Genomic DNA, 12327 nt, shown 5'->3' with positions numbered 1-12327 from the left:
TCAGACTGGAGTCAATGAAAATCCCTTCAGATAGGAGAAAGATTCTCTAGAATTAAGTAACCTAAAGCTGTTTAAATGAACGCCTCTCTCAAGCTTGAGGAACACAAAATTTGGGTCTGGAATTTGTGGACTTTATTTTTTAAGTCAAAACCACATTGTTTGCAGCTACTTACTTTGGGTCAAACCTCAAAGACCTTACTATTTTTCAAGCATATAACTTGATATTCAGCTTTGTTCAAATAAACCACTCATCTTTTTTGGCCAGCTTTATGTTTAAACGTAGACTGAGTTTGAAAAGGGGCTTGCATCAGGGTAATTAGCATGACTGTAAGAGACAACTACTTTGTTCTCAATGGTGTATGCAGTATAATATATATGATATTTATTACAAAAGCCATTGAAAATCATTACATAAGGCAAAGCTGTTTTATATAATACAAAAATAAACCATGGGATTCACTGTCCCAGAAAACTGTGAAGAAATAAGATTCAGAATATGAAAAGCAGGAATAGGCATACACGTGGATTATAATTAATATTCAGAATTATTGCAAATAATGATAGCATATTTTTCAAGAGACATTAAACTGAAAGATGCGAGGCACAAAATGTTGGGTTTTGGGGCCAGGATAGTACATAAGATTATTGCATATTTCTTATCTGGGCAGTATGTGCATCTTTATGTAAGAAGGTTTATCATGCCTGCCAGTGTCAGAGATTGGCTTGTTTCTGTTCTGACCCAGTGTGAACATTCCTATATTGCTTTACTATGTGGATTGTGCTACGAGATTTGATCAGCATCATGCAGAAAACAAAAACTATTAAAGGCCCTATTGTACTTTTAATGAAGTCAATACCACTTACCTTTTGATTTCAGGAATATGTGTCAGGCTCAAGCTGTTCCCCCCTTCTCCTCCCATTAAAAAAGGAACAATAATATATATAAAAGTTATACTGTCACAATAGTCTGTGATTCAGTTACTTCTGGGGCTGAATAGAAGGCTTGATAGAATATGTCACATTGCCTTTGTGTTTCTAAAAATATGTCTGCTGTACATTTTCTCACATTCTTATCTGTGCACAGAGAGAACCATTTAACAGCAGTATCACATTTGCTAATATGCTGCCTTACTCTGGGAGGGCATGTGATGGAAATTGCTTCTGGAGATGGCTGTGAAGTTTTGAGAACTGGTCAAATGATCTTTCCACGAAAGTGACCACATTGCAGGTTTGCACCACCTGCACCAAATACAGCTGTATTGAGGAAAAGGGAGAGGAAGAAAATTGTCAGAGAGGCACATAAAAAAAAAATGTACAAGTGAAAATATAACGTGATTTTAACAAAGAAAAACCTTTCTTTAATGCAGTGCCAAGTGCCAGAGAATTCGGTTTGTAATTTAGAGTCTTTGCTGCACAGGAAGTTTTGTGCCTGGATAGCATGCAACTGAAATACTGAAAGATCACTGCAATGTGTGAAAACTAATAGTGCACCATTAAAGCATCATACAACAGCCTCCAATTTCTATTAGGCTTCCTAATTTTGCGCCATGCTTTCCTTCTGGATGCTTTAATTAGCTCTTGATTTATTTTTCACTATAGGGCATGAACTGTTTCCTTAATGGCTCTCTGCTAATAGCTGTCTGCCTGGTGTTCTTTCTCTCCGGTAGTTCATTGCTTATGGCACTGCTGTTCATCCTCTGATCCTTTTAATGTGGCACAAGCACATCTTCTATAAAGGAGGAGGCAGAGTATATAAGCTCACAAAAGAGTCATTAAAGATCAAGGCAAATGAGGGCAAGCAAAGAACATAATACATACGGAGTCAGTCTTTTTGTTGAATCCCAGAATGGTGGCTCTTGCGATAGACTTCTCTCCATCCAGCATCATCCATTCTTGAGGGACAGACTCTGGAGCTGGAGGCTTTGCAAAGCCTGTCACTGACATCTGTGCAAACATGTGGATCAAGTTATTGAGTTTAACAGGAAAGCACTCCAAACTTTCCTTTATTTTCCTGAAGAACAAACAAACAAACAGAACATGTACTGTTTGTGCATCTGTTTTGTTTCCATTTCTTGATCTTTGGTTTCATGGATGCAAGAACCAAAAAAACCCCCAGATTCTAAAACCTACGTCACACGAACATGTACTGCCCCCACACATCCAGTTACTGCTATTTGTAGCAATACAGCATATCCAGCCCCTGAGTTCTACTGCTTAAAGGTGCACTCTTGACATGTAGCCTGTCTCATGGCTTAGTTTGGGTTAGTTACTCTTCATAAGCTGGATACCATCAGTCTTCAACAACAGACAACAGAGACAGAATGTGTGTTTTGAGGAATTCCAGGGTATAAGAAGTAGTCTTCACTTTGACAGGTAAGAGAGTGCCCTATCACTTTCTTTTTGGTTACACTAAACTCACATCTCACATGGACTTACATGTGTTTGTGCCAGGCTACTGCATCCAATTTGTGATTTAGCTGTGTATAATGTGTTAATAAATCCTCTACCTGGTTATTAAAACCTCTATCCCTGTGGAGCTGCTCAATGTGAAAAAAAGAAGAAATAAATTTTCTTCCTCTATCTCTCCCATCTCACCCCTGTGCAAGGGAAGCCAGAGCACACCTCTAATTTCCTAGAGTTTTAAGAGCCTTCATCAGAAAAAGCAAGATAGATTAAAAAAAACCACCTAGATATACATGTAGATATGTACAGCAAACATGTTTTAACATCAAAGTGAACTCGACTTGAGAAATAACACTGCAAGATAATCACTGGTCTTTGAAGAGTAAGATGCAGTACTCATTAGAAAACATTTGCCTTCTTGAATTCAATTGCTGGTTAAGATCTATATAACTTGTCATGCCATATTTTTTTTTTTAATTTCCCTGCTTATTACTACAGCTCTCTGATGATATTCTGGATAGATTTTGATGTTATAGAACAGCAATGCATTAGTTTCAGGCCGTATGGCAGCAAACCTCTACTAAATTGTCAGTGTTCATTTTCTTTTTTTTTTTTTTCTGTTTTCTTTTTTTTCCCCAGTTTTAGACCATATCTAACTAGCTTATGAGGGCTGACAATACCCTTAACCACCTTCATCATCCCTGTTCAAAGCTGAGCAAATGCTTCACCTGTCTTTTAAAATTAAATTCTTATTCATGGGTTTCTGTGAGTGGGTTGGATTGCTTACTGCAATCAATTGAAATCAATTCAATTCATTGCATTAGCCTAATTTTTGTGATCTGAGATGTTCCGGTTAAATTCTGTAGCTTCACAGGTGCAACCATACCAAAAAGAACATTCTACCTGCTGATAGCTGCCCAGCTTGCCCTTCTCCCAAACCCCAGATTTTTTTCAAAATACTGTGTGAATTTATCATACAGCAATTAGGCATACTAAACTGAGGAAAGATTTATATGTTTTTCTTAATATAATACAAGGAAAGGTATCTCTGAACTGATTCAGTTAATTATCTTAATTATTAATTACATTCTCCTGAAACAGATACATACGGAGTATTTAATAAATGACAGAAATTAACATTTAAATGGAAAACAAGAAAACAAATCTCATTTCAAACTATTAGTACAAAATCAATTTGGTGCTGATTAATTAGGTTGCATGTGGTGAACTTTCCCTTTTTAACTCCTCTGTATTTAATTTAATGCATAGTTTAAACACTTTCTAAATCACTGAGACATGATTTAGGTTATAGAATCTGTAACTGGGCCATATTATTGCAAAGCACTTAGGGAATTTGTGATATTACTAGAAGAGTCATGTAAACTTTGCAGCTAAGTACAGTGCATTTTAATTTGCCTAAAGCAGGCCTAGGCCCATAAACCAGTGTTAATCAGACATTATCACTATGCCGAACAGCCAGTCTCATAATACCTGCATTCCTTTCATGGGTTCATTAAGACTAAAATATTTTTAACACCCAGATTGCTCATCACATACTTTAAAACTAAACAGAGACTTTTGTTGTCATTGTTGCAGATTTTCACTGTGAGTTATGTTAAATGTAATCATGTAAATGTAAAAACAGATATTCTGTTTTATCTGTATGCAGTTCTCACTGTTAAAATGGAAAACATGTCATGTTATCCACAAACAATTGAAAAGGCCTCTTCACTATTCTCGTGACATCTCACAGTGCACCTTCACAGAAAGGTAGAACAACTCTGGTTACAGTTCTCTGCACTTTCTGTCAAGGACAAACTGGCTTAAGGAAGCCCTCATTCCCACAGCCTCCCCAAAACTGGTTCCTAACTATGTATAGAGCAGCAGTGTACATCAGAACCATATGTCTATCTTTTATTTTTATTTTTTTTTTTTCCTTTTGCAGTTTATTTTTGGCATGCTTTAGTTCACCATTTTATCACGTTGTGTTATCTGGTTCCCCCTTCTGCTAGCATTTTTAAAGTTCATCCTAAGAATCAGTGCTGGAACTTTCCCCTTGAACTCTCCGAGATCCCCACACACCTTCTTTTCTCTGCAGCCACATTGTTTAGCCATAGGCAAAGAAGTAGGTAAGGTCATGGGTGCTCATTGCTGAGATCCTCTTGCTCCCTAGGCCATTACCGTCTTTGCTTGTGCCTAAAGCTGGCTCTGCCCTCACAAGATGACAAAAAGTTTCTTATTTTTTTCTGTAGCCCTAGCTGCTCAGGGATTTAGTTCCTAATGGTCTATAGATGGGAAAACTGAGGTGACCTATATGAAGGGCATCAAAAGCACAGGTTAATCAGAAGAAAACAAGAAAACATCATTAGCTAAAGTAACATTAATTGTGGATCACAATATTGCTAACACAGTTTTCAGGCAGAAAAAATATTTTTTTCCACATGACAAGATCCGTTTACCACAGAGTTTGGTGTTTGACCTACTTCTCAGAAAAGTGAGTTAAATATCCAGGATTATTGAAAAGTAATGACTTTCTGCTTTCTACCTGCTGGACTGACTTTGAATTTGAGATTTGGCTCACAGTCTTCCTACAGAATTGTCAAATTATGGTAGCAGGTGAAATATGCACAGACTGGTTGGCTGCTTGTGTAAACAGAGATGGATGAAAGGATTGTCTAACATTTTCAAGGGTGACTAGTGATAGTTGGTGCCTTGATTTTTAAGAACTAGACATTTTGTGTGGGATAGGTATTCTGAGGGCTGGTGCTTAGATTTTTTGGATTTACCAACCTTTCTCCAGAGCCTTTTAAGAGCACATACAGTCATTGTTGCTGACTAGTTATCCAGATCTTAGTCTCGGTATATATAATATTCACCCCAAATATCAGAATAATTTTCTTTATCATTCTTGATGACACCCTGCTTCTCATTTCCGTCTAGGCCTGAAAATAATTTAGAGTATAATGAGCAAAATTTATTTTCGTGGGATTTTCAGACATTAATGAACATAATGTTTCATTTATACCTAACTTCTCCATCCATGAATTTACCATTTCAAAACAAATTGAGTAGTAAAACTCTCCAACAGCTCTTAACAGAATTTTCCAGAACAGTACTGTTTTCAGGGACAGACCTTTTCTAATTTTCAGCAACATTTATTCATGGACAGTTGATATTCTTTTTGTGTACATCAGTGATAACCCTCAGCTTAATACCTTATTTCCCACTGTGATAATATACGGACAGTAATCGTATCCTTTTTTACCCCTTATTTTGCTAGGCTTTAAAATCCAGGTTTACTTTCAGATTAACTCTGATCCCATGGGTTGAGCACATCAGGTACTCTCCTGAAGTGCATCTTCCAGCCTAGTTTCCCTACTAGTCCTGCTATACGCCTCTCCCAGGACAGAGGGCAATCCTCACCCCAAGCTGGTGGCATGTGGGGTTTGTACAACAGTATGAAAGCCTCACACGGCATCAATTCAAGGATGAAGTTCGACTTCCGTTCCTTCGATGCACATATACCACAATCTTTACAAATTGCTTGAATGCTGCTGAAAGAAAGTTTAGCACTGTAGGTTTGTTTATGCCCTTTCAGAAGTCACCTTCTTTCACTGGGGTTTCAGCTGTTTGAGAGATTTCTGCTGGAATAGATGCAGCCACCTGAGAAACAGGGATCAGCTGATCAGTTAGAGAGTAGCATCATGTTTTGAAAGGAGTTACTGTGAATTGTTCAGTTCTGCAGCTGGTTGGGGGTGGATATGCTTGACCTAGGCATTGACAGGCCAGGCACCTAACAAATGATTCTGTTAATAAATAAGTAAAGATGCCAGCTGACCTAAGAGGCACCCTGTCAGTTAGGCTGCTGAAGATATGCAATGGTGTTTCTGATCCACTGTGCATCTCCTGTTCACGGTTTTCTATGAATGGGTTAGATTGCATACTGCAATCAGTTGAAATGAACTCCATTCATTGCATGAGGCTAACTTTAATCCCTTAAAAATAATTTCAAATATACCTCCCCTTGCAGGCCCTTTAAAAATGTCAGGCAGCATGACACACCATGCTGAACATTTGAGGACATCTGCAGAAAACCAAATGGGAAATTTATATCCAGAGGTAAGATGGGTTTCCAGCTTCTGGTAAATCTGTGTTGTTAGGGGAAGAGGAAAGGAGGGAGGGGAAAGGATCAAATTGAGTTTCAAGGATCAAACTGAGTTCAGGGCAGATGCTGGAGAGACAACAATGTTTCATTTGGCACTAGGTGCACAGAACTGACAACGAAACACAGAAACTCTTGTTTAACTCTCAATTGGTGCATTGTATATCCATGATCTGAGGGTGCGACCTTCCAGAAGGCTGTAAACTGTGAGGCTTAACACTGCCGCCCATCAGCTCTTAACAGTGAGCTGACCCAATGTGAGAAGAATACAGCACACAAATGAGACCACAGGTTGTTGAACATGTCTTAAATCAAGAATGAGAGCAAAGGAATTTGGTAAAACACAGGACACTTTATGATCCTGAAAGGGGTCAATACATTACTGTCCAAACTCTGCTAGCATTATTCTGTTGGCTAAAAAGGTGACAGCAAAGAACAAATCAACATTGTTTTGCCAGGAATATTTGTGACATCGTTCATCATTTTGTGTTGTTTTTAAACAACAGTAGAGGCAATGTCATTATTATTACTCAAACCAAACTCAGACAATTGCTAAAAGCAACCTATTTCTGCAGAAACAGAGAGAAATACTGTTCTGTTTCCACTAGCAGAAGATTGAGGTTTTCAGCAGATGCATTATATGATTGAATCTGAAACATTACAATAACTACCTTGTACTTAGAACAAAAAATAACTTTCTGTTGGCAGTGTTTAACATTCCAATGACCACACTCCTTGTCTAGAAAAGAATTCTTTAAAAAACAATAAAGTGCTTTTGGAAGCAATTACGGAGAAAAAAGAGCTATGAATTGCGAAGGATTTGAGAGCTACTGGAAGTTATGCTAATATTCAGAACTTGCAATTTCCTTGGCTTTCTAAGGACAGCTTGAAAACTAGATACAGGAGTATGCTACAGAGTGACCATGAGAAGTGTGTAACTGGATTTTTTATCACCTGAACATTGTATATAACAAGGAGGTAGGGAAGAATTTTTTTGAAGGACAGGAATAAAGATGATGTAGGTAATCCAAAGCTCACAAAAACCTCAGTATATTAACATTCCTGAGGGCAGGTTGGAAAATGCTTATACAGGGGTGTAAGTAAAAAGCTCCAAGAGAAATTAGATTCATGGAAATTCATAGGTAATGATCAGAGACTTTCGTCATGCAAATAAGCATATGTAATATAAATATAACCTACGAGTATTAAAAAAAAAAAACAAAAAATGCACTCTAGTAATATTTGACTTTCTGTGTGATGCAATGATGTCTATGGATAACAACAAATTTACACTTCAGCATTTTGAAGGAAATTGGAAAAACAGCTCTGAAGTTCAAAAAAACATTTTAGCAGAAAATACAGCTTCAGATAAGAACAGAGCCCACAGCAGTGTACAGATCTGAACTGTGATGCTAATTTTGTTGGTAAGCAAGACTTGAATGGCATTTCCACTCTGAAGACCTTCATTTCCTTAACGGCAACCCTAACAAGAAATCTAAAGGGAAGGAGGACATGATGGCGTCTGAGTCCTAGCTGTAGTCTCTGTGGGCTGAACAGGATTTCCTAACCCTAATACAAACCTCTACCAGGCAATCAAGCGTACCAACTTTTCTTACTTCCAAAACAGTGTTAAGCCACATCTACCTAATGTCAGCTGTTCTTTCACATGCTTTGGCTGAGAAGGACTGCAGGTGAATTCTTACTCTGAAGTCCCTCACTCCCTTCCACCCTAACCCTCAACACTCAGCCCTCACCACAACCACTTTGCTCAGCGACAAGAAAGAGAGTAGAGCCCCAGCTCTGTCTGGAACCCAGCCTTTATCCTTTGTCTTCTAAGCAAGATGACAGTGACATTAACCCTAACCACAACCTTAGTCCTGCCGAACTGAAAAGCATACTGACCCTTTCCACCTCCATAAGAGCCTGGGCATTAGCTCTGAGCTTTGTATGACACTAACACAATTTTCACTTTGAAGACTCACATTATTGTATTTGTTATGTATATCTTAGCCTTTTTTCACTAATTAAATGAAGGCTGTTTTTTTTTACCCGTGAGAGACAAACACAACCATCCAAATTATCTGACAGAATCCAGAGTTTTAGAGTTTAGTAGAAATGGCATGTTTCCTATTTGAATGGAAATAAAAGTCTGTAATTTGGGAATACGTAAAATTTTAAAGGAAAGGATAAGACAGAAGTTGATGGTAAATGTGATTTTGTCATTAATTTTTAAATAAAACAATCTTGCTAATGGCCAAGAGTGAAAGCATATGAAAAATCAAGTGTTAAAGGAGAAGGAACTCAGTGCTCGGCTGAGCAGTAATAGAAAAATACTGTGAAGTAATAGGAACATAGTTTTGTTTAAGAAATTCCTCTCTTTCTCTTTAAAGAAGGCTCTTCCTTAAATGCTCTAGGTCTCTGTTCCAGCCTTCTCTGAATCTGCTGCCTCAGTTTCCAATTCTAATACACGAAAAGTAGACATATAAACAGCATGATTCAAATTGCCCCAAATCTTCATATTGCCTTCTGTAATAGTAATGAGACTAGCTCAGCTGCTCCAGTTCAACCTTTCACCACCTTTGTTCATTGCAATGTGCCCTCCGGCTGTACTGACGGTAGGGGGACTGCTCTTGCCTAAAGGCAGTTTGCACCCTGCAGAGAACTGTGCTGCCTTATGGAGTGTCCTTTTAGGGCTTTGAATTTGAAAGGAGCCCTTCACTCAGAGGCCAGTGCTATGACCTGGGTATGTGCCCTGCACTTGCACCAGAGGAGGAGGTTAGAAGAATCTGGCTTGCTTTGCGTGTTTACTTGGTGTTCAGGGTACATGAATTCATAGACTGTCCTTGGGAAACAACAGTGCTGCACAGGATAGGGTCTGACAGGGAGATTTTTTCTCGTACTATGCCTAGAATGGGAAAGTGAGTTTCCAAATTAAGTCTCCACTGGCCTCATCTAGACAACATCTCATCAACAGCTGGAATTATATGTAATGCAGAATCTTGATCTGAAAGATCAAGACAGAGGTCTTCAAACTTTTTATACATGTCATCTGCAGCTCCTCATCAATAATCCCCAGTTACTATCATAAGCAAATGAAAGATTTCATTATCCTAACTAAAATCAAGATTTAATCCTACCTATATTCACACACAATGTTTTTCAGTGATAGGTCTGTTAAGCGCTTAAAAGGAAGGATCAGTACCATTTTGCAGATGGGGAAACTATGGCTAGCAGAGGGAAAGTAACTTGCCTGAGGCAACACAGAAGGCAAAAAGAAGAACAGAAAAGGAAGTAAATTCAGGAATTCCAGGTCCTCACTCAGTCCATTAACAAGCTGAACCTTTTTATGCAGTTCGAATCCTGTTGCATGTAGCTGCTGCATTTAAAAAACTAGAGGAAAGCTGACTGGATATAAGCCAGAATGATTTCACCATGAAAGCAGAAGAAACCTCTTGGTGCTGAGTAAATGACTTGTTACAAGCATACCACAAATGAACAAGTGTTTCTTCCAGAAATCCGAGGAGATTGGTTATAACATGCATAAGGAATGGACCTTTTAAAAATTAAACATGTGAATACTGATTATCCTTTTGTGTAATTCCACTGTTCACAACCTCTTAACGTAACAGAAAAAACTGGTGGTTTGGGTTTTTTTTTTGTTGGTTTTTTTTGTTTGTTTGTTTTTGTGTTTTTTGTTTTGTTTTGTTTTTTTGGTTTTTGTTTTGTTGTTTGGTCCTGTTTTGGTTGGGGTTTTTTGTTGTTGTTTTTTTTTTTTAATTTGACAATTTTGCTTTGTGCCTGAAGGAGATAAAGTTTCTGGATTACATTCTGGTTTTACCTTGTAAAGTAGCTTGTAGCCTGGAGGTCTGAGTCCTGAGGACGGAGATTATCATACACATACTTCAGATCCTGAATGCTGTTTAGCTCAGGCAATCCTGCATGCAGCATCTTAAAGTAAAGAAATATCATTAGTCCATGGTTCCATTGAAAAGAAATTTAAATGGAATAGAGCTAACTGAGGAAAGAAAGGTTTTACACTACAAAGTCTTGTAAAACACAAAGTTTTGTGATCTGAAAAGTGGTTCTTGATGCCAGAGTAATGCCTGGAACACTAAAGTGAATCTATTGCATTGTAAATCTTCCCAGTGAGGTACCAGAAAGAGGCATGGGTCAAAATCACCAATCCATTTTAATTATGTATTTTCTCTTTGGATATTGTAATCTTAATGTGTATATTGCTAAGCTTCCTTCATAGCTTTCTAACAGTGATAAAAGCGAAGGTAACCAAATTCTGCTCCCTGAACAATAGTAACCACATTCTATTATGCTCACTGTATTATCCTAGTCCTAATCCAATTTAGTGCAACATCACCTCCTCATTTGTAAATACTGATTCCTCCACTATTGCTCTGGACTCCTCCTGCAAAGAGATCATAGATTCACTTCCTTTACAGTCAATGCAGAAGAAAAGTTCCTTTAGGCATCGATTCTTAGTGGGACCCCTGAGTCGGGCACTGAAAACTGCCCACTTGGGCACTGATACTGGAGGGTATCATTCTCCATCGATGAGGGTTGGAGATGTTCTAGTTGGCCAAGTTAGGTTCAAAAGACAAATAATGCAAATATTCCCCTTGCAAAGTAGCAACACAAGTAAGGTAGACAACTGAGTGTGTCCAATTGCCCATACAGCTCTCTCCAGGCATCTTAAAATGTCAACAACAAAAATAATTTTTACTCATTTCAAAACGTACTGACTTTTCTCAACAGTTACAGTCAGTTGAGAGTGTTGCTTTGTGTGTAATGGGGAAAAAATTACTCCCTCACATTGCTCTGTATATGAATTTGCAGTCACTACTCTGCGTTCTTCATTGATATTTATGTCTAGCTCCGACAGAAAGACCAACTAAGTTTTGCAAGTAACAGCAAAGTAAAAAGGAAGCACTGCTTTTGTTTTAAGGTTTTGCTGAGAGACTAATAAAACAAGGGGAAAAGATTTGGAGGAGTATTGTCTCTATTCCTTCAAACCTTCTCAACAGTTTTATTTTCTTTTTGGAATTGTGAGGGAAATCTTGCTTCATATCAGACCCAAACTGTATTACCACTGAACAGTTAGATTGCTGTCTCACAGAGTTTTGGCTAGCAAGGAGCAGCGGCAGAAAGCTCAATGAGGTGCATTTAAGGGAGCTCATAGCAGGGACAATAACAAAATTCAGCACTAAAGGACACACATTGCTGTTCATCTGTATGCCTTCAACCCTTTTATATGAGATGATATAAAAGATGATAACAATTCCTGTCCCCTTTAAAAAAAAAAAAAAAAAAAAAAAAGTTGTTGCATAGGCAAATTAAGCTTCTTGCCCTGCATTAGAAAAGGGAACAATACCAGAAACAAACATAATCTGAATGATCTGTAGTGCAACTGAAAAACAGGGTTTCTTTAAGGTTCTCTGCATTGTAGAAGGTAGAAAACCATTTGCTGAAACAAAACAAAACAAAAAAGGTCTTTATGTTGGCAGTACCTACACTGTACTTTGCTGGCTGTAGGGGGGACCTATAGGCTTATTATACTGTTTCATCCCTTTTGCTCTGTATAGCACATCTTTCATGTTTCCAGTCCCCTGATGGAGGAGGCTTCTGAATGTTGTGGCTAGTGATACTAGATGCTAATTAGACAAGACATGGAACAACTGTTCAGAAAATAACTACAGGTATCTTAGGGCAACTCAAATGTCACTAGATGCCTAAGTTTAAGTGCCTGCATT

At 38.0% G+C, this 12327-nt stretch overlaps 1 protein-coding gene across 1 annotated transcript in view; it reads right to left on the bottom strand.

Moving 5' to 3' along the window:
* Window positions 1-12327, bottom strand: part of PIK3C2G (phosphatidylinositol-4-phosphate 3-kinase catalytic subunit type 2 gamma) — a 208276-nt gene that overhangs the window by 41806 nt on the left and 154143 nt on the right. Inside the window, exons 26-28 of the mRNA XM_056342037.1 lie at window positions 10404-10513; window positions 1819-2011; window positions 1133-1254 (exon numbers count right to left, since the gene is read on the bottom strand). Of these exons, the coding sequence (XP_056198012.1) occupies window positions 1133-1254; window positions 1819-2011; window positions 10404-10513 (425 nt within the window). The remainder of the gene's footprint in view (window positions 1-1132; window positions 1255-1818; window positions 2012-10403; window positions 10514-12327) is intronic.

This window comes from Falco biarmicus, chromosome 5 (assembly GCF_023638135.1).
Source record: "Falco biarmicus isolate bFalBia1 chromosome 5, bFalBia1.pri, whole genome shotgun sequence".
Lineage (NCBI taxonomy): Eukaryota > Metazoa > Chordata > Aves > Falconiformes > Falconidae > Falco > Falco biarmicus.
This window is presented reverse-complemented; position numbering and strand designations above follow the sequence as displayed.